At 33.7% G+C, this 24934-nt stretch overlaps 1 protein-coding gene across 22 annotated transcripts in view; it reads left to right on the top strand.

The window, feature by feature from the left end:
• The window catches only part of PPIP5K2 (diphosphoinositol pentakisphosphate kinase 2), a 71624-nt gene that overhangs the window by 19089 nt on the left and 27601 nt on the right, over positions 1-24934 (top strand). For 16 of the 22 annotated variants that reach the window (XM_049647652.1, XM_049647655.1, XM_049647656.1 and 13 more), the window contains 13 exons: positions 198-319; positions 1857-1958; positions 3087-3173; positions 3911-3990; positions 4072-4177; positions 4894-4979; positions 7897-8022; positions 8165-8286; positions 8560-8742; positions 13735-13876; positions 14645-14868; positions 20454-20581; positions 21161-21275. In XM_049647652.1, the coding sequence (XP_049503609.1) occupies positions 198-319; positions 1857-1958; positions 3087-3173; positions 3911-3990; positions 4072-4177; positions 4894-4979; positions 7897-8022; positions 8165-8286; positions 8560-8742; positions 13735-13876; positions 14645-14868; positions 20454-20581; positions 21161-21275 (1623 nt within the window). The remainder of the gene's footprint in view (positions 1-197; positions 320-1856; positions 1959-3086; positions 3174-3910; positions 3991-4071; positions 4178-4893; positions 4980-7896; positions 8023-8164; positions 8287-8559; positions 8743-13734; positions 13877-14644; positions 14869-20453; positions 20582-21160; positions 21276-24934) is intronic. The other 6 variants (XM_049647653.1, XM_049647659.1, XM_049647663.1 and 3 more) reach the window with 1 other exon arrangement.

Genomic DNA, 24934 nt, shown 5'->3' on the forward strand with positions numbered 1-24934 from the left:
CAATCATATAGTATGTTTGACATATTTTCAGAATACTCAGATTACAGATGAGTAATTTCATTACTTACTATGAAGTAAACTAAGATGCAGTAGTACATTTTTAGGCATTTATAAAATTTGATATGTTGTAATAAGACTAGTACATTGTGAATCCTAATTCAAATGTAACTTTAAAGCTTACAATTTATTTTAAATAGCAAACAGTTTGTGGTTTTGATTTGTTACGGGCCAACGGACAGTCCTATGTCTGTGATGTCAATGGCTTCAGTTTTGTGAAAAATTCCATGAAGTATTATGATGATTGTGCAAAAATACTTGGGTAAGAATTTTTTATCTTTTTCTTCTATACCTTTGTTATAGCTAATGCATAGTAGGTATTCAGAAACCAAATAATTGTAAATGCATCAAATGATCAGAATCTTATAAGCATTCTAGAGTAAAAACAAATGTTCACAAAATGACATCTCCAAAGAACTATGACAAATCTTGAATTATACTTCAGGTTGTCAAAGGCGGATTAATTTAGGGCCAATATAGATGAAGTTTTAAAGATATTTAACTTCATAGATTCACAAATATATACCGTGATTATTACAGTGATTGTTAGTCGAAACAGCTAATTTGTTAGGTTACTTTGTCCCTCAAGATTTTGATACATAATTGAAAAGGTTTAATTCTCTTACTTTAAGGTACAGAATGAATATTCATGAAATAAGTAACTAGCGTAAAATAGAAATATTTGGAATTCAGGGTTCTTTTGAATGATACTGCTTTCTACAAGCATATGTCAGTTAAAGATAATCCCATGAGATTATTAGTGAATCCAAAAGAAATTACTGCATGTAGAAATACCATTTTTATATTCTTTGACCTATTTTCTTATAGTTTGATTTAGAAGATTCATAAGACAAATATTTTTGAACCATTTCAAAGTATATATGACAGAGCCATAAGAAACTTACATTTTAAAATGTGTTATCATGGGGCACTTGGGTGGCTCAGTCGGTTGACCATCTCACTCTTGATTTCAGTTTAGGTCAAGATCCCAGGTTGGTGGGATCCAGCCTCATGTGATGCTTAGCTTGGAGTCTCCTTAGGATATTCACTCTCTCTCTCTCTCTCCTTCTGCCCCTTTCACCCACTCATGCATGCACTCTCTCTCCCTCACTCAAATAAATATAAATAAATATTTATTTATTTATAAATAAATAAATAAATATTTATTATTAATAAATAAATAAATAAATGTATTGTCCTAATTGGAGTCAGCTTTTATAGAATATTTTAAAGATTGGTGAACTTAACGCTTAAGGTGAAATTTAGGGGAGCTTACTAAATTTTAGCATGAATAAGTGCTAAATTTAAGCAAAACAAAAAATGTTTTATAATTACTTAACATGTTTTCTGTTTTTAACCCTATTAGGAAAGTATAATAGAAATTTATTAAAAAAGAGCCACAGTATTTAGAGTAACTTCAAAAGTGATCAATAAACTTGTAAGAAATGATCCGTAGCCATAAAGAGGAGCCAATCTTGGTTTTCAGATTGTATCTATAAGTGCATATGATGCAGTTATAGTGATTTATTTGAATCCAATGTGACTTATATTTTAAAACTAACGTAAATAATTAATAATTCCAAATTCATGGCATCTCTTTAGGGTGTTCTGATATACCAGTTTAGAACTGCTAATCTAGTTTATCTTTATCAGGATTGATTCTTTGAGTTAATTTTTGTGTGCTGTAATCACAGAATCACTAGTTTGACTTTAATTTCATTGATTATATCATTAGTCATTAAGTACTGAGGTTTGCCTTAAAGTAAATTAATTCTTAGCTTTTTATTTTTGTATCAAAGCAATATTGTAATGCGAGAGCTTGCTCCACAATTTCATATCCCCTGGTCAATACCCTTAGAAGCTGAAGATATCCCAATTGTACCAACTACATCTGGAACTATGTAAGTTTGAATATTTTCATTTAGAAATTCCTTGGGTTTTGTACATCAGTCTCTGCTATTACAATAAAGATTAAATTTCTAAATGATCATTGGACACTTTGTATGTTTTCATATAATTCACTTTGCAGATGGAAAAATAGATTATATGCTTTTGCAAGGGTCCACCTAGACCAAAACTCTTTTGTATTGTTAAAAATAAAATCTGAAAAAAAATTAAATAAAATCCTGAAAAATGCTTGTGTAACTATAGAACTATTGAATTAAGTCACAAAAATAAAGGAGGTACCAACAGGTATGTCACTTAAAGGTTCATAGTCAGTGGCTGTACAGCTTTTATTCTCTTATTGTATAAAGAAAAAATATACAGTTTTATCTTGAGGTAAATTAATTAGACCAATATTGCGAAACTGTTTTATAATATTCTAGTGAAAATTACTGCTTGAAACTCACCTGCTACTCAGGTGGGTTGACCAAATGCTTCATATTTACAAGTTAGACATTTACATTAGCATGTTAAATATTCTGCGAAGGGCTGGTTGGGATGGAGAAACACAAATATTTAATTTTGTTTTAAACCAGTATTCTCAAACTATTTAACATAAAAATTTTTAGGTAACTTATTAAAATCCTGCAGGGTTGTGTTCTGTGGCCTGTAGTTTTGCAAACACTAAATTATACCCTAGCATTCTTTCTAAGACAGTTTTATCTTCTAGTAATTTGAGTTTGAAGTACTTGTTCTTCTTACAAGGGCAAAATAAATATAGCAGCTATCAAGTAAAGCTTTATTTTGCTTTGATTTAATGAAATCTCAGTCTGTAATGATCTCTGCTACAGACCAAGTATTTTATGAAGTTCCGGGATTGTCATCCGTTTACTTTTATTCCAAAGTTAGCATAGTCATCTCTAGAGAAGAAGCTGATATATAGCTTAATATTACTCCCCCTCCAGCTTCTTAAAATCTTTTTAAGATTGGATTTGATAAAATTGACTAGTTGTTACAAGTACTATCTTCATAGGAAACTTTTTGAAATGGTAAAAGATGGCTCTAAAGAAATGAGATGTTGTGTGAGTCTGAATTATATAACACAAATCTTTGTTAGAAAATTGAGAACTTTTATTTTATTTTAGGATGGAACTCAGATGTGTCATAGCTGTAATACGTCATGGGGATCGAACACCAAAACAAAAAATGAAAATGGAAGTGAGGCATCAAAAGTATGTTTTAAGGGGAATAATTTAACACTTAGGAGATAATTTAAGATTTCTGATAGGTGATTAGCTATTTTGATCAATACATCATATAGGAAAACTGTTTTCCCATTTCTTGGCCATTAATTTAAACCACTGGATGGAGACAAAATCCATTTAAAGTAATTGTATATATTAGCATCTGAAAATTATGATGGCAATATCTGTAAATTATCATCCATCTGACCCACCTTTCGTTTATTGTAAAAGTGTAAACATCCTAAGATGTTTAATCTTGGTTTGTTATTCTCTCACATTGCTTTCTCTGAGTCCTTTAACCTCTCAACCTTGTAGAAAAAACTTGGTAGAATAAAAGTTTGTTATTTCTATTCACTATTTGATTTGGAAATAATAAAAATTTAAAACTTGAGCCAATAAATATGTGTTGAAACATTTTTTATATGTATACGTATGCAGTGACTTCAGAGAATATGATATGCAATTTTACAATCATATATTCAGTTTCCATCATGAGAAAACTTTTAAAAATAATCTATAGTGATTATTAGCTTGCCGTGGTTAGGAGAATACCAAGTTTTGTCACTGACAGTAAATGAGCAACCTTCTATAGTGAAAGAGGACATACAGTATTTGAAATCCATAGACCAAGTCCCATGTCTTCATTTATAATTGATTTATGTTAAGTATATGGTAGTAATATTAATTATTGCAAAGGACTAACTGTGCTCTTTTGTTTTAATAAGATTTTTCGATCTTTTTGAAAAGTGTGATGGATATAAATCTGGGAAATTAAAACTCAAAAAGCCAAAACAATTACAGGCAAGTGCATTTGACTGCTTGTTGGTTATAAATTGCTAATGGCAAAGTTACATAAAAATTCAGTTCTTTATTATTTTATAGGAAGTGCTGGACATTGCCCGACAACTTCTTATGGAGCTGGGGCAAAATAATGATTCTGAAATTGAAGAAAACAAGTCAAAACTTGAACAACTTAAGACCGTATTAGAAATGTGAGAATATTTTTGAAACCCTTAATTTTGATAACTAAATTTGATAACAGTGTTCTTTTATAATGTATGACTTTCTATGTTACGTTGCCTTCACAGTTTGATCGTTTTCCACTTTAGTGCTGAAGCTGAAGAGAAATTAGCGAAAGTCTAGTGAGACTTTTATTTGCACCAGTGAGAAAATAGATTGTTGTGTTGAAGTTTCTTGTTTTAGTTTTACTTTTAATTTTGATGAGAAACATTTGGATCTTTTATGAAGTACCACTTAGGATGAAAGCAACATGTCTAACTTGAGCACAGATTAAATGTTGTTTAAGTAAAAAACAATTTTGAACTATGCTTTAGTCAAGTGAAATTGATAACACCATTATTACTATTGGAAGCTTTTACACTTGGCCACCTAGAATCTTATTTCCTTAATTTTTTAAATGCCCATACATTTCTGTTTTATATATTTCTATACTTTGTCATCTCTTCAAAATTGTCTAACTTTTGTAGAGAAACTTTTTTGTTTTCCTTTCTAATGAGATTAGAATGACTACCTATGGTACAGACTTTCTGCTACAGTATTTTAAAGAATTCAACAATTAATTAAAAACAGAGGAGGGCATTAATATGTAGATTTAATTTTTATCTAGATGGATTTTAGTTTCTCTTTAAGAGGTTTCATTGAACACTTACTGAAAATCGTTCATTCTGCTTGCCATTTTGTTTTTCAGGTATGGCCATTTTTCTGGAATAAATCGTAAAGTCCAACTAACTTATCTCCCTCATGGTTGTCCTAAAACATCTAGTGAAGAGGAAGGTATATCACTATTAATGCCTATTGTGTTTTAATTATATGTAGAGACTTATTACTCATTGTACTGCCTTTGTACCCTCTCCTTTGTAACAGTTAAGGAGCTGACATGCTGAATAAAGGAAAATTAAAGTGGAGTTTTGTCAACTTTGCTTCCTATCCTTTAAATAGAGGATAGATTGGGGCTCCTGGGTGGCTCAGTTAAGCGTCTGATTTAGGCTCAGGTCATGATCTCACGTGTTGTGAGTTCAAGCCCCGCCTCGGGCTCTGTGCTGACAGCTCAGAGCTTGGAGCCACTTCAGATACCTGTGTCTTCCTGTCTCTGTCTGCCCCTCCCCTGCTCACATGCTGTCTCTCTCTCTCTCTCTCTCTCTCTCAAAAATAAATAAAAACATTAAAAAAAATTTTTTTAAATAATAAATAAATAAAGGATAGTTTACCCTTTAAGGAAAGGATCTATTTTATTTTAAAAACTGTAGGACTCCCCATTTACTCTGGGATTGTTTCAGAAACCTTATTTATAACTAAATGTTACTTAATCGGTCCCTTTCTTCCTCTTTTGGTAGAAGAGGGCAGAGTGTTCAGGAAGAAAGCTCAAAAAGTACAAAAAGACTATTTGAAAGAATACCAATAATCATGTTTCTAATTAGTTAATTTCCTCCACCAATTAAGTCTGAATAAAGCATTTAAATAAGGTCATTCTCCTAAAAGCAGTCAGCATAAAACTCCAAAAATTCATTTATGTTTTAAAGTAAAAATGGGCAGAGGGGTGCCTGGTTGACCTGGTTGGGTCAATTGAGCATCTGACTTAGGCTCAGGTTATGATCTCATAGTTTGTGGGTTTGGCCCCGCATTGGGCCCTGCGCTGACAGCTCAGAGCCTGCAGCCCACTTTGGATTCTTTGTCTCCCTTTCTCTCTATCCCTCCCCTGCTTGTGCTCACTCTCTCTCTCTCTCTCCCCCCCTCCCTCCCTCCCTCCACCTCTCTCTCTCTGTCTCAAAAATAAATAAATAAGCATTAAAAAAATAATAATAATGGGCAGAAATTGTAGAAACCATTTCATGAAGAAATGTAGATGCCCAATAAAACAGTTATAATAATAGTAATAATTACTTTTGCCTATCTCACTAGCAGAGTGTTTTCTTATTATTTTGTCAAATCATTATTAAAGAATGTTGATGAGAATATAGTATGAGTGGATTTCAGTCTGTTGGTAGGAGTATAAATTGATGTAGCCCTTTGAAAGGTAATTTGGCAATATAAGAAACTTCAAATATGCTTTTACCTTTTTTTTAAGTTCATTTATTTATTTTGACAGTGTGTAAGAGAGGGAGGGAGGGAGAGAGAGAGAGGGGGAGAGAGAGAGAGAGAGAGAGAGAGAGAGAGAGAGAGAGAGAGAGAGAAAGAATCCCAAGCAGGCTCTGCACTGACAGTGCTGAGCCCCATGTGGAGCTCAAACTCACAAATCATGAGATCATGACCTAAGCCGAAATCAAGAGTCTGATGCTTAACCAACTGAGCCACCCAGTCATCTCTCATATGCTATGATCTTAATTCTACTTATAAGGATTTATCCCAAGGAAGTGATCAAATATTCAGGGAAAGATTGGCCTGTGGGGATATCCAAAATGGCATTATTTATAGTGGCATAAATTGAAGTAGTGATTATTTTAATGTGAACACAAGTTTATTTATATTGATCTTCATATATTTATTTTAAAATTTGACATTGCTACTGTGTCACACTTTGTGATTGGTAGCAATACAGATTAATTTCCTATACTTTAATGTTTGTAATAAAAAATATTCTGTATATAATGATTGAAAAAGTCTGTTAATTAATTGTCCTTCCATAAATTAATATTAGCCTGCATGATGAAGCGCATACAACTACAAGGTACTACCCCTAGCACAAAGTTGATTCCTATCACTTTTCATGAATCATCATTAAGTTTTTTAGCACTTATATTGCTCATTTTTAAATTACCTCTTTTCTGTAGCCTAATGCAGATCTTAGGACATAAAGGGCAGATAAATTAGGTACAGAAATTCATTCGCTTGTGGAATATCTGAGAAAAAACTTTGGTCGGGAACAGAAAAAGATTACACAATTCCAAATTTAAATTTTTTTTTTTTTAACGTTTATTTATTTTTGAGACAGAGACAGAGCATGAACAGGGGAGGGGCAGAGAGAGAGGGAGACACAGAATCTGAAACAGGCTCCAGGCTCTGAGCTGTCAGCACAGAGCCCGATGCGGGGCTCGAACTCACGGACCGTGAGATCATGACCTGAGCCAAAGTTGGACGCTTAACCGACCGAGCCACCCAGGTGCCCTCACAATTCCAAATGTAAAAAGCTGCTCTTGGCTACATTTTATTGTATATCTCATTCATAAGTTTAAATTATAGTAAGTTTTAGGCTCTCTCACATCTTTCAAAAAATTATACAAATCATTGATTCCTCTTTGTAAAAATGTATACATCTTCACTTTGGCTAACATTACCTTTTATGCGAGCCTCTTGATATAAAGACAAGATCTCGACGCTGTGGTGAGGGAGCTCTTAATGTAACAGCTGTGACAAATTAAATATATTGGACAAATACTATTGCTGTCATATCACTATGAGAACAGGGAAGGTGGAAACATTGCTTCCTTTCAGAAAACTGGGAAAGAGCTTTCTTCCTAAAGTGAGGAAGAGATTATGAAATTAGAGTAAGATTTTAACAGGTAGAACAAGGGTTGTTCCCTACAGAATCAAAAGCATACAAAGATAGGTATGTTCAAAGGAACAAAATAATTTACATAAAAGCTATTTTCCGCTACAGAAGAGAAAATAAAGAAAAAATTAATCTTGAAATACGCCTCTTTAAAAGAAACCAACTTGACATTTATTTGCTTTTATTCATTAACATATATCTTAGACAGCCGAAGAGAAGAACCATCCTTACTTTTGGTTCTAAAATGGGGAGGAGAACTAACTCCTGCAGGCAGGGTCCAGGCTGAAGAACTTGGAAGAGCTTTCAGGTGTATGTATCCTGGAGGTCAAGGTAAATCTTGGAGTTTCTTTAATTTGGTTAAGTTTATGCATTGTTTTTTCAAATCTTCACTTATTTTGAGATGTTACTAAATATTTATAGAAATACACTGAGACAAAAATATAGCTTAAGTGATTTGAGTATTTATTTTCAGGAGATTATGCAGGATTTCCTGGTTGTGGTTTACTTAGATTACATAGTACCTACCGACATGACCTCAAAATATATGCCTCTGATGAAGGACGAGTCCAGATGACTGCAGCTGCTTTTGCAAAGGTATAAATAAATGTTTTTCAGAATTACTAGAAATTTCATCTAATACCACATTTTAAAAGATTTTTGCTAAGGCAATATTTAAACATTCCGAATTTGAAATTTCCAGCTCAAGCCCTGAAATTGTGATAGGTTGTATTATTAATAAAGTTTATTCATTGCAAATAGTTAGCTTATTCCTTATGAAATTCAGCATGTAACAAAATAATTATGATACTTTTCATTAATTTGCATACTAATTTTTGAATTTGTGTTGGCTTTATTTAATATGTTTAGGGGCTCTTAGCTCTAGAAGGAGAGCTTACACCCATTCTTGTTCAGATGGTAAAAAGTGCGAATATGAATGGTCTTTTGGATAGTGATAGTGACTCTTTGAGCAGTTGCCAGCAACGTGTGAAAGCAAGACTTCATGAAATACTTCAGAAAGATAGAGATTTTACGGCTGAAGATTATGAAAAGGTGGGTCTTAGCAAACTCTTCTACATTGTGAAATATGCACACACAGAAAAGTATATAAAACAAAAACTTAGAGCCTATTGTATTATAAAGCAGTACTCCTAAGAGCGCCTGGGTGGCTCAGTCGGTTAAGCGCCTGACTTCGGTTAAGCGTCTGACTTCAGCTCAGGTCATGATCTCACAGTTCGTGGGTTCTAGCCCGGTGTCAGGCTCTGTGCTGATGGCTCAGAGCCTGGAGCCTGCTTAGGATTCTTTGTCTCCCTCTCTTTCTGTCCCTGTCCTGCTCATGCTGCCTCTCTCTCTGTGTCAAAAATAAACATTATTTTTTTTTTTTTAAATAAAGCAAATACTCCAATAGTCCCCATCCAGATGGAGAAATAGAACATTGAGACACCTCTGATCCCTTTGTGCCCCTTCTCAATTGCAACTCCTTCCCAAACTCCTAGAAATAATTACTATCCTGACTTAATAGTGCTCTTTTTTTATAGTCTTCTTATATCAAGAATACTTATTTGGATAAGTAATCATCCCTAACTACTATGGTCTCAGTTTTGGCTGTTTTCTAAGTTTCTTACATTAGATTAGGTTTTCTTTTATGTTTGGCTTCTTGTGCCCTATGTCGTGTTTGTGACATTTATCTGTATTTTTGAGAATTTCCATAGTTAACTAATAATCAGTTCTATGTAGTACTTTATTTCAGGGACCAACAAACTTTTTCTGTAGAAGACCAGATAGTAAATTTTAGGCTTTGCCGGTCACATGTGGTCGCTTGATGCATACTCTTTTTGATTTTTAACCACCTTTTAAAAATACTGGGGCACCTGGGTAGCTTAGTTGGTTAAGTGACCGTCTCTTGATTTGGACTCAGGTTGTGGTTCATGAGTTTGAGCCCCACGTCAGGTTCCGCACTGACAGTGTGTAGCCCACTTGGGATTCTCTGTCTCCTTCTCTCTCTATGTCTCTCTCTGCCCTCCTGCATATGCACTGTCTGTCAAAAATAAATAAATAAACAAACTTAAAAAAATAAAAATAAAAATGTGAATACCTTTCTTTGTCCATGGGCTATGCCACAGACCACATTTGGCCTGCAGGCCATAGTTTAATGACCCGTATTCTATTTTATGAACATACTGTAATTGATATATACCTTGTATCATTGTTATAGTTTTGGGCTGTTGTGATTAATATTTCTATGAGTGTCCTTGTATGTCTCCCACTGCATATGAGCATACATTCTCTTGGGTACATTCTAGGATTGGAATTGTTGTGACCCACAGTATGCTTATGTTTCAGTATCAGATAATGTCAAACTGTTTTCCAAAGTCATTGAACCAATTTATACTCCCACTAGAAGTCCATGAAAATAATCATTGTTCTACATAGTCTCTATTCTTTGCATTCTCCGACTATTCAGTTTTGGCCATTCTGAAGATGGATGTGTAGTAGTTCAATGTGGCTTTGATGTTTTTTGACCATTTAGATACCGTCTTTCATGAAGCCTTCTATTAAATCTCTTGTCCTTTATTTCTACCTTTTGTCTGTATTTTTCTTATTGAGTGGTAGAGGTTCTTTGGATATGTGTTCTAAATACCACCACCTATTCTGAGCCTTTATGATGTCTTTCAGTAAGCAGAGGTTCTTATTTTTCATGAACTCCAAGTTGAATTTTTTTCCTTTATGGTCAGTGCAGTTTTGATGTCGTCTAATTTCTTTCTTTTTTTTTTTAATTAGTGAGGTATAATTGACACACAGTGTTGTTTCAGGTGTACAGTATAGTGATTAGACAAATCTATATGTTCTATGCTTTGCTCAGCATCACGAGTCTAGTTACCATCTATCACCACACAGTGCTATTACAGGACCACTGACCATATTCCCTATGCTGTACTGTCTGTCCTCATGACTTCAATAACTGGATGCCTCTATCTCCCACTCCCCTTTGTGGTCAGTGCATTTTAATGTTTCTTTTTCTAACTAGAGGTCATAAAATACTCTTATGTATGATCTTCTATAAGCTTTATTGTTTTGCCCTTCACATTTATCTGTAATCCAGCTAAAATTGACTTTTGTGTGCGCTATAAGGTAAAGATGTCAAACTTAATTTTTGCCAACTGTATATACATCCAAATATACCAATACCACATACCAAAAGTCTCCCCTTTATAGTATCACTTTATAGTATCATCTTTATAATCTATCTGGTGGTCTATTTCTACACTATATTCTTTTCTCGATCCTGGGCCACTGAATAAGATCTCTCAAGTCCTACATGCTTCCTTCTTCAAGTTGTTCAGGACTTTTTTTGCATTTCCATATAAATTTTAAAATATGCTGTCAAATATCCTGTTGTTATTGATTTAGATGCATCAAATCTAGTTTCTGAAAATTTATCTTAATATATTTTTATGCCATTGTAAATAGTACTTCTAAAAATTTTATTTTGATTGTTGATACGTAGAAATAGCTTTTTAATATTGACTTTATATGCATCAACCTTATTGAACTCATTTGTTAGTTTAATAATATTTCTGTAGATTTTTTGATCCTTTAAAAGCATACTCACAGGTTTGTTTCTTCCTTTCTGATCCTTATTTGTTTTATTCTTTTTCTTGTTTAACTTCAATAACTAGCACATTCAAAACAATGTTCAATAGAAGTGGCATTTATTTTCTTGTCCATGTTCTCAAAGAAAGCCTTTAATGCTTGTCCGTTAGGTATGTTTTCTGTACATTTTGTAATAACTATTCTGTTTCAAAATAAATTTCACTCTGTCCCTATTTTGCTAAAAGTTTTGTCATGAAAAGTTACTGAATTTCATCATTTTCTTTTCATCTGTTGCATCGTATGATTTTTTGTGATGTAAAGCTATTTTGGCTCTTCCGGGGCACCTGGGCAACTTAGTCAGTTAAGTGTCCAACTTCAGCTCAGGTCGCAATCTCACGGTTCTTGAGTTCGAGCCCTGCATCAGGCTCTCTGCTGTCAGCACAGAGCCTGCTTTGGATCCTCTGTGCCCCTGTCTCTCTGTCCCTTTCATGCTCACTTTTTCTTAAAAGTAAATAAAGTTAAGCTATCTTGGCTCCTAAAATAAAGTCAATTTACATAGATACATAGTGGTGGTGGTGGTGGTGTTAATATATCTCACTGGTTTGGGTTTACTATTTTTGGTTAGAAGTTTTACATCTATGTTCAGGATTCAGATTAACCTTTAAATTTTAATTCTTATGCCTTTGTCTGCTTTCAATATCGGGATTATGCTAGTCTCATAAATTTAGTTAGGGAGTCCTATTTTGGGAGAATAGTTTGTATACATATCTTTAATGAAATGTTCGGTAAAATTTACTGATAAATCCTATGGACATTTTCTTTGTGGGAAATCAAATAATCATTATAATCATGGAGTCCAGGGTAATTGTTGTTATGTGTTGTGTCAGTATTAAGTTACATTGTTGTAAGAGTTTATCGTATCCTCTTTAAATTCTTTGTGATGTCGGGGCGCCTGGGTGGCGCAGTCGGTTAAGCGTCCGGCTTCAGCCAGGTCACGATCTCGCGGTCCGTGAGTTCGAGCCCCGCGTCAGGCTCTGGGCTGATGGCTCGGAGCCTGGAGCCTGTTTCCGATTCTGTGTCTCCCTCTCTCTCTGCCCCTCCCCCGTTCATGCTCTGTCTCTCTCTGTCCCAAAAATAAATAAAAAACGTTGAAAAAAAAAAAATTCTTTGTGATGTCTATAGGATTTTGTAGAGTTGTCACTTCTTATTTCATAACATTCTACAGTTTTTTTTTCTCTTGATCAGTTTAACCATGGTTAATATACTTTATTACTCCCTTCAAAGAAATAACTGATTTGTTGGTCTTCTGAATTTTACACTTGTTTTCTACTTGATTAATTTTTGCTTATATTTTTTTCCTTCCACTTTTGTAAACCTGTGTCACTAGCTGTCTACTTATTAATTCTTGAATGTTCAATCTTTTCTAAAATAAGGACTTTAGGCCATAAATTTCCCTTTATGATTATATGCATAAATTTTGTGGTTTATGCAGTTTGGGATATTTTCTAATTTCCTTTGTGATTTCTTCTTTGGTCATAGATGATTCAGAGCTGTAGTTTTAGAATTTCCAAACCTATGACATTTTTAAGTTAAACTTTTTTTATTTTGAACTTTCTATCATTTCAATAAAAACAAAACTTTGTGACTTTTTTCCTTTCTTCACTGTTGTGTGTTAAAATTTCTCACTCGTGGATTTTCCTTGTCTTTGTAGTTCTCTTAATTTTTGCTTTACATATTTGATACCATGTTATTAGGTAGATTACAAATTTAGAATAGATACATTTCAATCAGTACATTTTGCCTCAAAGTTTTGAGATGAATATAGTAACAACAGCTTTTCCCCTCTTACTTGATTTTGGATTGTATATCTTTTTTTACTTTCAATCTTTTGGAAATTATATTTTTAGGTATATCAAAATCTGCATAAAGCTAGTTTTTTTTAATTTATTATGAAAATCTTTGTTTAAGGCAGTTTTATTTACATTATAAATTACTGATAAATTTATATATGAATCCATTATAGTTTATCCCACTCTTGACATACTCTTGGTTTGGTCTTAGGCAAGTTGCCTAACCTCTGTTAAGTACCTCATCTGGAAAAAGATGGTGAAAATAATAGAGTCTTAGTGTTATTACATGTAAATATATGTCAAACGACTAGAACCATATTGAGTCAGCAATTTGTCACTGTTAGAATAAACTCTCATTGTAAGTTAGAGTACTTTTGCTAAATTTTCTCTGTGGACAATCTAATGATAGCTTATGTTTGCTATTTTTTTAACATGTAATTCTGAGATTTTTACTTCCTTCTTGATGTTATTACTATATTTGGGGGGGTCATCTTCATGTGTGGTATTAAATTGTTCTCCAACTACTGGAAAGTTTTGTATATTGTTCTCTTGGACAATTAGGCATAACTACATGTGAAATATATACTTTACTCATTTGTAGCTTACTCCATCTGGGAGCATTTCTCTTATCAAATCAATGCATTTAATTAAAAATCCTGTGAAGACCTGTGACAAAGTTTATTCCTTGATACAAAGTTTGACTTCTCAGATCAGACATCGAATGGAAGATCCCAAATCATCAGGTAAATACTATGTGCCTTGGAACATAAAGCAAATAAAAATATTAACTAATTACTATAAACATTTTAAAATAAGATACATCAGTTCTTAAAAAATTAAGTCTCATACTGTATCTAGGTATGAGTTAACATACATCCAGCAAAAGAATAATAATTAGGTTATGGTTTATTTTATCCATGATAGCATGACAAAGATAATAAAATACTATTTGATTAATTATGTAGCATTGTCATATAGTTAGGCAGCAAATAACTAGCATAATAAGAAGCAAACAATTGGAAGAAGATCTGGACTCTCACTCTGAGATTAGCTTGGTTTTAATTTGGCAACTTTGAAATCTAGGATTCTTGGTGGTAAGAATAAATCCTTTCAGCTATTTAATTTCTAAGATTCCTTTCGGCTAAAGACTGTCTATTCTGTTAGTTTTGTGAATCTAATAAGAAAATTATATAGTATTTAAATTTTGAATTGAAAATGTATTAGCCTAAGAGTTTTGTTATTGTTGTTCTTTTTCTTTTGATTATTGAAGTGTGTAACATGAGGATAGGTCTTTTACAAACCCAAACCCAAGTCCTAAGCCATGTATTTATATCTTTTATTTAAGTGTATAAAATGTATGGTTACTAATAGTATACTCCTATGGTAATATTCCCTACTTTCTTAACAGTTATACCTCTGATATTTAAAAATGTTTCTAATTGTCAACTTTTTAATATATACCCTTAATCTGAGTCTAAGTTTAATATGCTAAATTTGTTATGTTGTTTTAGATATTCAACTTTACCATAGTGAAACATTAGAGCTTATGCTACGTAGATGGTCCAAGTTGGAAAAAGACTTTAAAACAAAGAATGGAAGATACGACATTAGTAAAATCCCTGACATATATGACTGTATAAAATATGATGTTCAGCATAATGGTTCCTTGAAATTAGAAAATACAATGGAATTATACAGGCTTTCAAAGGCATTAGCAGATATTGTTATCCCTCAGGTGAGTAATTCCTAGGAATCAGTTTTCTTACAGTGTTGTGTAGATTCTTTTACAATGCCTATCACTGGATAAAACATAGTTGGTTTTGGGGTGCCTGGGTGGCTCAGTCGGTTAAGTGGCCGACTTCGGCTCAGGTCATGATCTCACAGTCTGCGAGTTCTAGCCCCACTTTGGGCTCTGTGCGGACAGCTCAGAGCCTGGAGCCTGCTTCAGATTCTGTGTCTCCCTCTCTCTGACCCTCCCCTGTTGATGTTCTGTCTCTCCCTGTCTCAAAAATAAAATAAACGTTAAAAAAAAAAATTTTTTAAAAAAAACATAGTTGGTTTTCTTCTCTCTATAAAATCCATAACTTTTAAAAGGAAACTGAATAATTGTGAATTTTATATTCAAAACTTTTTACTATAGTAAGTCATTACCTGATTTTCTAATAGTTTGATTGTAGTGACTTTTTAAAATTTAAGAATTGATACTCTTAAAGAACAGTAATATACTAACAAACAAGACAACTAAAACAGGGTGGAATAAATTACTTAAGTGTTTGCTGGGTACCCATTATGTACCTATCAAGTCTGTGCTATGAAAATATGTGAGGAATGGGAGAAAATCGTACCTGTGGCTCTAAATTTTGCAAGTCTTTTTACTTCATGTGCAAGTATTTTGAAATTATTATTTAGAGGTCAAGGTGTAAGTTGTTATCAGAGGGGTGTGGGTTGGGTCATGGGTCTTTTCATTTATAGGAGAATAAAAATAAAGGTGTAACCAGAATTCAAATAATTTAAATGTAATTAGGGCAGAGAATCAGATTGATAATAAAGAGGTAAGTAACAAGACAAATTGAGATACAGGAAATGTTAGCAGATACCCTTTTGGGACCCGTTTTCAACTCAATTACTAATGATTATGTGGATACTGTAAAGAAGAGATTGGAGGGGCGCCTGGGTGGCTCAGTCGGTTAAGCGTCCGACTTCGGCTCAGGTCATGATCTCGCGGTTCGTGAGTTCAAGCCCCGCGTCAGGCTCTGTGCTGATGGCTCAGAGCCTGGAGCCTGTTTCAGATTCTGTGTCTCCCTCTCTCTCTGACCCTCCCCCGTTCATGCTCTGTCTCTCTGTCTCAAAAATAAATAAACATTAAAAAAATTAAAAAAAAAAAAAAAAGACCTTTAAAGAGGAGATTGGAGTAGATCAGACATTCCAACTATGAGCAAACTTAAAAAGCAGGAAAAAATGGAATACATGAAGAGTATGAGGATTCTGAGCAAAAGTTGCTTCACTTAAAGATACATATAAAAATAGTTAAATAAGATCAGTGTCCTTAATATTTACAGAAAGTTCAGGAAAAACTGCAGGCTTTGACAAATTGGAAATTCAGACAGTGCACAACTTACCTATAATTACTTGTGTTCATGTTAAAGATTAGCTTATTCTTTCAGCATGAGAGAACACTATTTGTTTGATCAGATGTATAATATAGACCATCTTTGGTATATTACATGATTCAGTGGTTGGAAGTGTAAGATCCAGTTTTTTTTCACTGTTTTGTATTGCTTTGTGCATATTAGGTTCAGTGCATATTATTTATACTTATTCTTACAGTGGAGATTATTTTTAAGTATGCTGTTTAACAGGTGAGCTGTTAATATAAGATTCTTAAATATTTCAGGTGACTATATTCATTATTCAAAGTATGCTTTAAGTATATCTAAACTTACCACTTTAGTGGCTAAATACACAAATGATTTGTTACATAATCATGTCTGTTTTGTTACATGGCTTATTTTACCTCATGTCTCCTCTTTTTCAGTTATGTATATACTACATGTTCTAGAATCGGGAATGAAAAGTTGGTTTCTTAGAGTTGGGCTTAAAAAGATAGTCAAGTGTTAAAAGGGATTTAGATGTAATCTCTCTTATGTGTTATGTATGTATTTCAGGTATATTACTTACATCACTGAAGAAATTTCTTACCATCTCCTTGTAACTTAAATTTTTATAATGAATTTTTTAAAGTACTGTAATTAAAAGAACCAGTAAAAATGAGAATAGTTTGGGAAAGATTTGAGATGTCATTTGTATCTTTTAAAGTAATTGGTCTTGCTCAGTGGTTCTCAGTCTCTGTTACATTGTCTTTTGATGCACTTAGCTTAGATCTTCTCAGCAGTCTGAGACCTTATTTGAAGACATCTCCAGAATTTTTTTCTTGGATAAATTATTTATTTTTTAAACCTTACATCTCTTCAGACAACATTTTGTCCAAGCTTGCCAGAATCAGTCTTATTTTTGGTAAAATCATAATTATATTTTGGTAAAGTTATAACTTTAAAAGCTGAGGTTTTTTTTTTACATGCTTTCCTAGAGTTTTGAAATTATAATTTGAGGAAAGGACAACTTTGGGTTTACCTCCCTAACTTTTTGGTTTGATATTCTTTATTGTGGCAAAAATTTGGGATCTCTTCTTTTCTAATGAAGTGCTGAATTCATTCCAATAAATAATATTTTTTTTTTAATTTTTTTTTTTTCAACGTTTTTTATTTATTTTTGGGACAGAGAGAGACAGAGCATGAACGGGGGAGGGGCAGAGAGAGAGGGAGACACAGAATCAGAAACAGGCTCCAGGCTCCGAGCCATCAGCCCAGAGCCTGACGCGGGGCTCGAACTCACAGACCGCGAGATCGTGACCTGGCTGAAGTCGGACGCTTAACCGACTGCGCCACCCAGGCGCCCCCAATAAATAATATTTTGTTTTGTTACTTTAAGTAAGCCTTTATAAATCCAGAACCATGGACAAAAAAAAAAAAAAACAGGCATTTTCAATCACTGAACAAACTAAAAATTACTAATGTATATGTAGTAATTGTAATGATACTATAGTTTATAATGGGGAAAAATGAAAATTTTGCCTACCTCATTTTCAAGGAAATAAAGAGTATTTCAAGCAGAGAGACTTGATTCAGTCAAATAATGTAAAATTTTGACTTGTTTAGAATATACTAATTTAGTTTTAGAGAATATCACTGTGCAAGAAAAATGCATATATGATCTGGTGTACCTCAAAGTGTTGCTATACCTCTAAAAATACATTTCTACTCTTACATTGAACTGATTAATTTTTATATCAGTGCTATGTGAAATATGTGCTTCTAATCATATCTAAGCTTAAATACAACATAATTACTTTTAATTATTTTAACAGTTAAACTAATTTTCAGCTGTTAACAGAATTTCTGCTGTGATAAAATTAACTTTTCACCTTTTGACCAGTCTCAATTTTCAGCAAATAGAGGCCCTGGCTTAAAAATGATACTTTAAAATCATCATGATTGTATGGCAGTCAATAAGAGTATCTAAAGACTAAATTTGGTATTAAGGTTTTCTTAACAGAGATCACATTTAAGAAAGTTTGAAAACCGTGTCTTTGAATATTTATGGATTGTGAAATGCAGAGGATTGTTTATAACAGTATTTGCCATAGAAAGTCAATTGACACTCTCATTAAGTAAAACCACATAATAAGCTTTCAGATAGCCTCATCTGGTATTTTAGTTAGTCCTATTTATGGCAGAAATATTGTAATTACACTTGAGAACTAAGATATCTAACAGTTATTTGATCCCAGTTGGTGGTAGCAGATGAACAAAATATGTCAATATGTTAAAGGGAAAGATTTCTTTATTACAAAATTAATATACTTATGTGTAAATTTAGAAAATGTAGAAATAGCAAAAAAGATCACTGTGATGTTACCAACTAGAGAAAAACATTTTAATGTTTCGGAAAATTCTAAAAGGACTTTTCTCTTGAATCATGAAGATACAGTTTTTCTCATAAATTCATACATATAACAAATGTATTCTTTGCAAAAGGGAACCAGGAAAGCCATACTATTTTACAACCTGATTTTTGTCTCTTCACTTAGAACGAAGAACTTCTTTCATTTTATTAAACCTATATGTACATCGTTATTTCTAATAGCTAAATGGTATGATGTAATAATTATGTAACCATTTTTTCATATTTGGGAATATGATCTCTTTTATTTCGCTCTCTTTAAATATCTTTACATGCACTCAAGACTATTTCTGTAGCTCCAGAAATCTTTTACCAGTTTTCTTCCAGTTAAACAGTGTAGAAGACTACCTGTTTATTCATACCTTGGTAACAACACACACACACACACACACACACACACACACAATTTCCCCCTGATGATTTTTTTTAATTAAAAAATTTTTTTTTAATTTTTATTTATTTTATTATTTTTTTAATATATGAAATTTATTGTCAAATTGGTTTTCATACAACAAAAAAAATTTTTTTAATGTTTATTTTTCAGAAAGAATGAGAGACAGACTGTGAACAGGGGAAGAGAGAGAGACACACACAGAATCCAAAGCAGGTTCCAGGCTCTGAGCTGTCAGCACAGAGCCCAATATGGGGCTCAAACCCATGACAGCGAGATCGTTACCTGAGCCAAAGTCGGATGCTTACCCGACTGAGCCACCAAGGCACCCCTCCCCTGATGATTTTTAATGCCAATATTTTCCTTTTGTTCACATATACACAATTATATGTATACATACATGTTTTTTGCATACCCAATTCACAGTCACCTATGTTGGTAAGGTTATTGAACCAATGAAGCTTTAGTTTAAGATAAATGACACCAAGAAGTATTTTCATAGGCCTTCCATCTGTAATCAATCAACCTCTTCTTTATTTGGCACTTCTCAGATCTGTTATCCATAAAGAATTTTTGCTATCTGGGAAGTTCCTGATAGCAGGAAGTAGCCTTTAAATTCAGATATCCTGAATGAACTTGGAGAGAGATAGTATGCCTGTTTCTTCCCTCCTTCTCTCTTCTCTCCTTTCTGTCTCTGTCCCTCCCACTCCACTTTTCTGCTTTCTCCCTCTTTCCATCTACACAGCTGTCAAAGCTTTTTCTCTTCACACATCAGGTCATTTTTAAATCTACCTCTTTGATCTCATTTTTATTACAATTATGAGTATGTTCTCTTAACACTTCATATCGTAATTCCTCATTGTAAATTTAATTAACTCATAGGCATAATTAAATTTGACAGTTTCATGACATTTCTTGCTCACCACTAGGTAAGTCTTTAAAAGTATTAGCCAAAGGCTTTTAAATAATTGTTTAGCCTTTTTCATCTTGGACATTTAAATCAAATCTCATGGTTTCATTTATATTTCTTTTCATAGGGTTATTGATTGTTGTTCTGTGCTTTAGTGTTTATGTCCTTAATCCATCTTTCTTTTAGGGTTATTTCGTCATTGAAAACTTTATGATTCAGTTGAGCTTCTGTCCATAAAGATTACATTCATCCATTCATCCTTCCCTTTTAAGAAATCACTTGCTTTTTCAGTTCTACCAAAAAAATTTTCCCATTATACTTAATAGTTGTAGGAATAGTATCCTTGCAGTTGCAAAAAATGTAAACTAGGAATTGTGTAATATTAAGAAAAAAAGCTTAATAGAAATATTTTGTCTGTTACTAGAATGTTTTAGCAGTGCATTTGTTAGAGTGCTTTGTCATTATACCCTTTTTCTAATATCATGTATTTTCTGCTCAGGAATATGGTATAACTAAAGCTGAAAAACTGGAGATTGCCAAAGGCTACTGTACTCCTCTAGTTAGAAAAATTCGCTCAGACCTTCAGAGGACACAAGATGATGACACTGTAAATAAACTCCACCCTGTGTAAGAGACTGTACTGGTATTTAAATCTGTAGGCATCTGTTTTTGCATACTTCAACTCTAATGTTCCTATGAAGAAATCAGGAATGTGTCACTTAGCGCACTATGGAAATAAGGATTACCTAGATATTCCTAACAGTTAACTTCCAACCAAGGTTCTTTAAGTCTCCAAATTGAGGAAAAACTGAGGTGTACAGGAAAAGGTGATATGTGTCATCATTCACATGGGATCATCAATGTGTACCCCATTCAGCACCATAAATGTCTGTGAACTTCCTTAGTGCTAAGACAGTTGTCATTGCTAATAGAGGAGCTAAAATGACCAAATTATTTGCAGTGAACTTGACTAATGTTAACTTTTGTTTTGACTAATCTCAGAACTTCTAGTTAGTTCTAGTTAATCTTCATGTTAGAGGAATATCTACTAAGGTAACTCCTCCTTGTGGTTGGAAGACTGATAGATTTACTTATTGTGGTCTTTGACTTCTAGTAAGATTAAGTTCCACTTTACAAAATAATGTCAGTACTTAATGAGTTTTGACTGTATGCTTATATTCTAATACTGTCTGCTATTAACTTCAGGTATTCCAGAGGTGTTCTGTCTCCTGAACGTCATGTCCGTACCAGGTTATATTTTACCAGTGAAAGTCATGTACATTCTTTACTATCTATTCTTCGCTATGGTGCCTTATGCAATGTAAGTAAAGTAAGTTATTCCCATCTACTTAACAAATATGGTTCTGTGAATTTGTAATCAAATCACTAACACCAGTCTTTACTGTGCAGTTTCAACAGTTGATCATTTGCCATCATTTGTCAAGTGTCTACTATATTCCAAGCGCTGTGATAGATGTTGGGAATAAAGACATGTTCCCTTCCCTTTGGAGAAGATTAATTTAAACAAACAATAATGCAAAATATTTTTTTTTATTTTATTTTTTTTAACGTTTATTCATTTTTGAGACAGAGAGCATGAACGGGGGAGGGTCAGAGAGAGGGAGACACAGAATCTGAAACAGGCTCCAGGCTCTGAGCTGTCAGCACAGAGCCCGACGCGGGGCTCGAACTCACAGACCGCGAGATCATGACCTGAGCCGAAGTCGGCCGCTTAACCAACTGAGCCACCCGGGTGCCCCAAATGCAAAATATTTTAGATGATGTTATAGGCTGGTGGTAATAAGATAAAGAGAAGCTGATAAATTTGAGTTATTTAGGGGTTAGAAAGAACTTGGTGTTTGTTTGGATATTGCTCCTCTCATCTACTGTTAGTAATGAATCATACCAAAGTTTAGCTTAAAACAATCACATTTTTATCTCACAGCTTAAAGGATTGACTGATATACTTAGGCAGTTTCGCTTTGGGTCTCTCATGAGGTTGTAGTTAGACAGTGACTGGGGTTTGAATCATCTAAAGCTTTCCTCAGGTCTGGTGCTTGATGCTGTATGTCAGCTAGAACTTCAGCTTGAGTTCTTGACCACAATACTTACATCTGGCCTCTTCATGTGACCTGCTTCCTCCAAACATGGTAGCTGAGTTCCAAGATTTAGTTTCAAAATGGAACAAGGTGCAAGTGCAAGACATTTTTATGACCTAACTTACAAAGTCACATAACATCACTTATACTGAGCTGTACTGATTGAGGCAATCACAGAGGTTCATCCAGGTTCAAGAGGTGGGGAGATAGATCCACCTTACTACATGAGTGGAGTGTCACTGTCATATTATCCGATGAGAATATGTCTCATCTTGACCGCACAATCCATATTTCTCCCATATTCAAAATTCACTTAACCTTTTACCCAGTAATACCCATCCTATCCTATTTAATTATAAACTTGGCATCCCAGGCTTCTTCATCTAAGTCAGGTCCAGATGTAGATGGGGCTTCTTGGACACAACTCCTTGAGTGCTCAAAAGCATTCAGTCTTAAAGACCTATGCACTGAAGAGACCAATTATCTGTCCTTCAAATACCCATTATACAGTGGTGGGTTAGGCATGAGATAACTATAGTAGATAAACTTCAAGAGAGGGTAAAACAGAAGGTATACTGTAGTCATTGGTCATAGCAATTTTGAAATCTACCTAGGTACATGTTGCCCATTCTTTAATTAGGGTTCTATCATACTGGAGTAATTTGAAATATATTGTACTAAATAAATCATACCCAAAGATCTCTTAAGGATAAGCCCTTTTCTACCTTGGGTTCCCTCTGTGGTTATTAAGGGATGGCACTCAGCAATCCTTATTACTTAATTCTGAGCATCTGAAAAACATATTCCTAAGATCCTGAGGAAGTCTTCTGTTTCTTTGGAGGATTTGAGGTCTTAACAAGTGTTTTTGTAGTCACATCGTTTTCATGGCGGATTCCTGTGTACCCTTTCTTCCTGAAAGCCATCTTTTAATTACAGCATTGTTTGTTCCCTAAAAAGGCTCGGAATGAGGAACAGTTTTTTTGGTGTTTTTTTTTTTTTTAAGTCTTGGCTTCTTTGTAATTGACAATTTGCCTGCAGCTTAGCTGTCTCCTGTCACAGGCAGTGAGAAGAATCTTGATGACATGTTCAGTACTTTTCCTAGAAATCTCCATAGCTAGCTCATTAGATATGCTTTTTATTTTCCACCATCTACAGGCTAGTGTTTTTACACTTTATGCCACTACATAGCAAGAGTTCTTTTTCTTATACCTTCCAGTAACATTTTTCTTTCTATAATCCCTCGCCAACAACCTTTTCACGGCCCATTAGGCTTTCACTAATGCTCTCCTTGAGAGCCTTCCAGTGCTCACAGGTATGAAGGTTAAGAAAGAGAAGAGAATTGAGAAAGATTCCCATATCTCTAATATGGGTAAATTGGTAGATATTCCTACCCATTCACTGATAAAACTAACACCTACGGAGAGGATCAGGTCTTAGAAAGAAAGTAGTAAGTTTAGTTTTAGACAGCTTGAGTATGTTCATATGTGAGGACACAGATGTGAGTTAAAAGTACAGAGTTAAGCCAACATATTAATGACAGTAAAGTAGTGGCTGGTAATAAGATTTCCAGAGATTTTGCATTTGAAAAGATAAAAAAAATGACATTGTAGGGATTGACAATGGAAGTGATAATGTACCAAAGAGACTTAAAAATTTGAATATCTTCTTTGTTTCTCAGTATACCCAAACCATAGATTATCCAAAATACAATGTCACCCTGTCATATATCAAAAATATTTTTGCATCATCTGTAAAATAGCAACAAATAAGAATTTTCCTTTAATTTTCTTATTCTATTACATCCTAAATTTGACATTGGTATATATATTGATGTACACATCTATACACATCTGTTAACAAAATGGTCGGTCCTTAAAAGAAAATCCAGCCTTGTTTTCCTACTTTTTTAGTAAAGGGAAATTAGATGTATAACAAAGATTTGTTTTTATGTCTCTTGGTTCTTAATTTTATTATTAGCCTTGATGAATAACTAATATTAAAGTAACCCTGAAGTTATTTCAGTGTTCTGTTCTAATCATGTTTTCTAATTCATATGTTCTTCCCTCTTGTTTTGGTTTCTTGTTGGTCCCTAAGGAATAGCCAAGTGACATCCCTTGCAGCTTTAATAAACGAAATAGTTGGGGAAAAAAATGACCCTTAATTAGCAAGGCAAGAATTCACATATCCAATAGTAATGATGGAATTGTTTTTGGGGGAGAGAACTACGTCTCTTACATGGTTCATTTTTTACTCTCTTACATTTACTTAGGGGATGAAGCATGGAACATATAGGAACCAATAGAACAAGGCTATGGAGCATAATAGTGAGCAATGGAGAAAATGGCAACAAATAAGGATGAAGAGCCAGTGCTTTGGGAATCCTAAAGGGATTAGAAAGCCATTTTTAAGCAGGGAAGTAAATGGCTTTGGTTGCTGTGTGGACAGCAGATAGGCTGGAGTAGATATGAAGAAACCAGTTAGGAAGCTATGGCAGTGATCTAAAAAAGATGATGTAATTTGGACTAGGGTGATGGCAATACAATAGAGCTTGTTGAGTATATCTCACGCTCAGCTGCATTTATAAAACAGAAACTGAACACCATTCTTTTAAAACTCTGCTTCCAGATTTTTGAAAAAAAAAAGTATTTTTCACGTTAGTAAATACATGTAAAGTCTATAATATCAATATGATGTCCCATTTGCTAATTTTAAAAAATTAATTTATTTGAACTATAAATCATTGTCCCAGGTCATAATATCTTTATAAGACCCTGTAACTAATATACTTAAAACCTTGTTCATTCTCTTCCCTGTTGAAACTGTAGATTTTTCAGTGTGAACTCGGTAAAATCTAGCTCTCCATAATAGATTTTTTTTTAAA

This window comes from Panthera uncia (genome assembly GCF_023721935.1).
Source record: "Panthera uncia isolate 11264 chromosome A1 unlocalized genomic scaffold, Puncia_PCG_1.0 HiC_scaffold_17, whole genome shotgun sequence".
NCBI classification, from domain to species: Eukaryota; Metazoa; Chordata; class Mammalia; order Carnivora; family Felidae; genus Panthera; species Panthera uncia.